The 2,179-nt window shown below is 51.4% G+C and overlaps 1 protein-coding gene across 1 annotated transcript; it reads left to right on the forward strand.

The window, feature by feature from the left end:
- Window positions 1-633: 633 nt before the first annotated feature.
- LOC114091994 (POU domain, class 5, transcription factor 1-like) lies at window positions 634-1,971 on the forward strand. Its single transcript, XM_027934540.2, has one exon. The coding sequence runs from the start codon at window positions 649-651 to the stop codon at window positions 1,729-1,731; it is 1,083 nt and encodes a 360-aa protein (XP_027790341.2). The 5' UTR covers window positions 634-648; the 3' UTR covers window positions 1,732-1,971.
- Window positions 1,972-2,179: the final 208 nt, after the last annotated feature.

Genomic DNA, 2,179 nt, shown 5'->3' on the forward strand with positions numbered 1-2,179 from the left:
TTACCCTTTGGCAATATTTCACCAGTCCATTGGTCTTTCTTTCCCAAATATCTTTTCATCTTAAACTTGTCAACTGACCTGTTCATATAATTCCTTTTGGAAATGGTTAAAAAACTATACACACTCACAGATTATATTGGTACCTATAATAATAGGTCCCAATCCTTCACTGTTCCCTTGTGATTACCCTTTTGAAAATGACCTTGTGGCTGCCCTCCATTCCTTGATTTGGGCTGCCCATGTGACTTCTCTGGCCAGCAGAATGCAGTGGACATTGTTTGCGCAGTTCTTAGCCTCTTGCCTGCTCTCTCTTGGAACCCACATGAACAGGCCCAGGCGAGCCTGCTGGAAGGATGAGCCAACACAGAGGAGCTGCCCCAGCTGAGGCCATCTGCTAGGTCTGAATGTGTCCCTCAAGTTCAGGTATTGGAAACAGCATCCCCAACATAACAGTATTGGGAGACGGGGCCTAACAAGGTGATTAGGTATTAATGTTGTTTTCAAGTGAGTCGGGGATCATGAGAGTGCATCTGTTATAAAAGCAAGTGTGGGCTAGTGGGTGGGATTGGGGAGGGAGAGAGGTGTTGAGCTGTTCCTTGGTGAGCCCTTATTTTTTCAGGGCACCGGTTTGGGGTGCCCTTTTAACCCATGGCCGGACATCTGGCTTCGGACTTTGCCTTCTCGCCCCCTCCGGGCGGTGGGGGTGATGGGCCAGGAGGGCCAGAGCCGGGCTGGATTGACCATCGGACCTGGCTAAGCTTCCCAGGCCCTCCCGGTGGTCCAGGAATCGGGCCAGGAGTTGGGCCAGGTTCGGAGGTGTGGGGGATTCCCTCATACCCTCCGCCCCACGACTTCTGTGGAGGGATGGCATACTGTGGACCTCAGGTTGGAAAGGGCCTGATTCCCCACGGTGGCCTGGAGACCCCTCAGCCTGAGGTTGAGGTGGGAGCTGGGATGGAGAGCAACTCTGAGGGGGCCTCCCCCGAGCCCTTCATTGCTCACCCTGCTGTTGTGAAAGTGGAGAAGGAGAAGGTGGATCAGAACCCTGAGGAGTCCCAAGATATCCAAGCTTTGCAGAAAGAACTCGAGGAATTTGCCAAGCTGCTGAAGCAGAAGAGGATCAACCTGGGATATACTCAGGCCGATGTGGGGCTTACCCTGGGGGTTCTCTTTGGGAAGGTGTTCAGCCAAACGACCATCTGCCGCTTTGAGGCTCTGCAGCTCAGTTTCAAGAACATGTGCAAGCTGCGGCCCCTGCTGCAGAAGTGGGTGGAGGAAGCAGACAACAATGAGAACCTTCAGGAGATATGCAAAGCGGAGACCCTACTGCAAGCCCGGAAGAGAAAGCGAACAAGTATCGAGAACCGAGTGAGAGGCAACCTGGAGAACATGTTCCTGCAGTGCCCAAAACCCACCCTGCAGCAGATCAGCCACATTGCTGAACAGCTAGGGCTTGAGAAGGACGTGGTCCGAGTGTGGTTCTGTAACCGGCGCCAGAAGGGCAAACGATCAAGCATTGATTATTCCCAACGAGAGGATTTTGAGGCTGCAGCTTCTCCTTTCTCAGGGGGACCTGTATCCTTTCCTCTGGCCCCAGGGCCCCATTTTGGTACCTCAGGTTATGGAAGCCCTCACTTCACCACACTCTATTCCCTGGTTCCTTTTCCTGAGGGGGAAGCCTTTCCCTCTGTCTCTGTCACCACTCTGGGCTCTCCCATGCATTCAAACTGAGGTACCTGCCTTTCCCAGGTACGGGGGCAGAGGAAAGAGGAGCTAGGGAGAGAACCTGGAGTCCGGACCAGGGCTTTTGGGATTAAGTTCTTCATTCACTAAGGAAGGAATTGGAAGCACAAAGGGTGGGGTGAGGAGTTGGGGAACTGGTTGGAGGGAAGGTGAAGTTCAATGATGCTCTTGATTTTAATCCCCACATCACTCATACTTTGTTCTTAAATAATAAAGAAGCCTGGGACACAGTAGATAGATAAATTTGTCTTTGGTTTATCCTCTTTTAATTATTGAAGGGCACTAGAGAAATCTGGTGTTAGATACTAACTGCTGTCATACCTGTGACCCTGAAACTGACGTGCCATTTCAACTATTCAAGGTCTTTCCAGCAACTTGGGAGGCTGAGGCAGGGGGCTCACAATTTAGCAACAATTTAGCTCACAATTTAGTCTCA

This window comes from Marmota flaviventris, chromosome 14 (genome assembly GCF_047511675.1).
Source record: "Marmota flaviventris isolate mMarFla1 chromosome 14, mMarFla1.hap1, whole genome shotgun sequence".
In the NCBI taxonomy this organism is placed as follows: Eukaryota; Metazoa; Chordata; class Mammalia; order Rodentia; family Sciuridae; genus Marmota; species Marmota flaviventris.

Coding starts and splice junctions, on each gene's coding strand:
- LOC114091994 (XM_027934540.2), top strand. CDS start 649: ATGGCCGGACATCTGGCTTCGGACTTTGCCTTCTCGCCCCCTCCGGGC.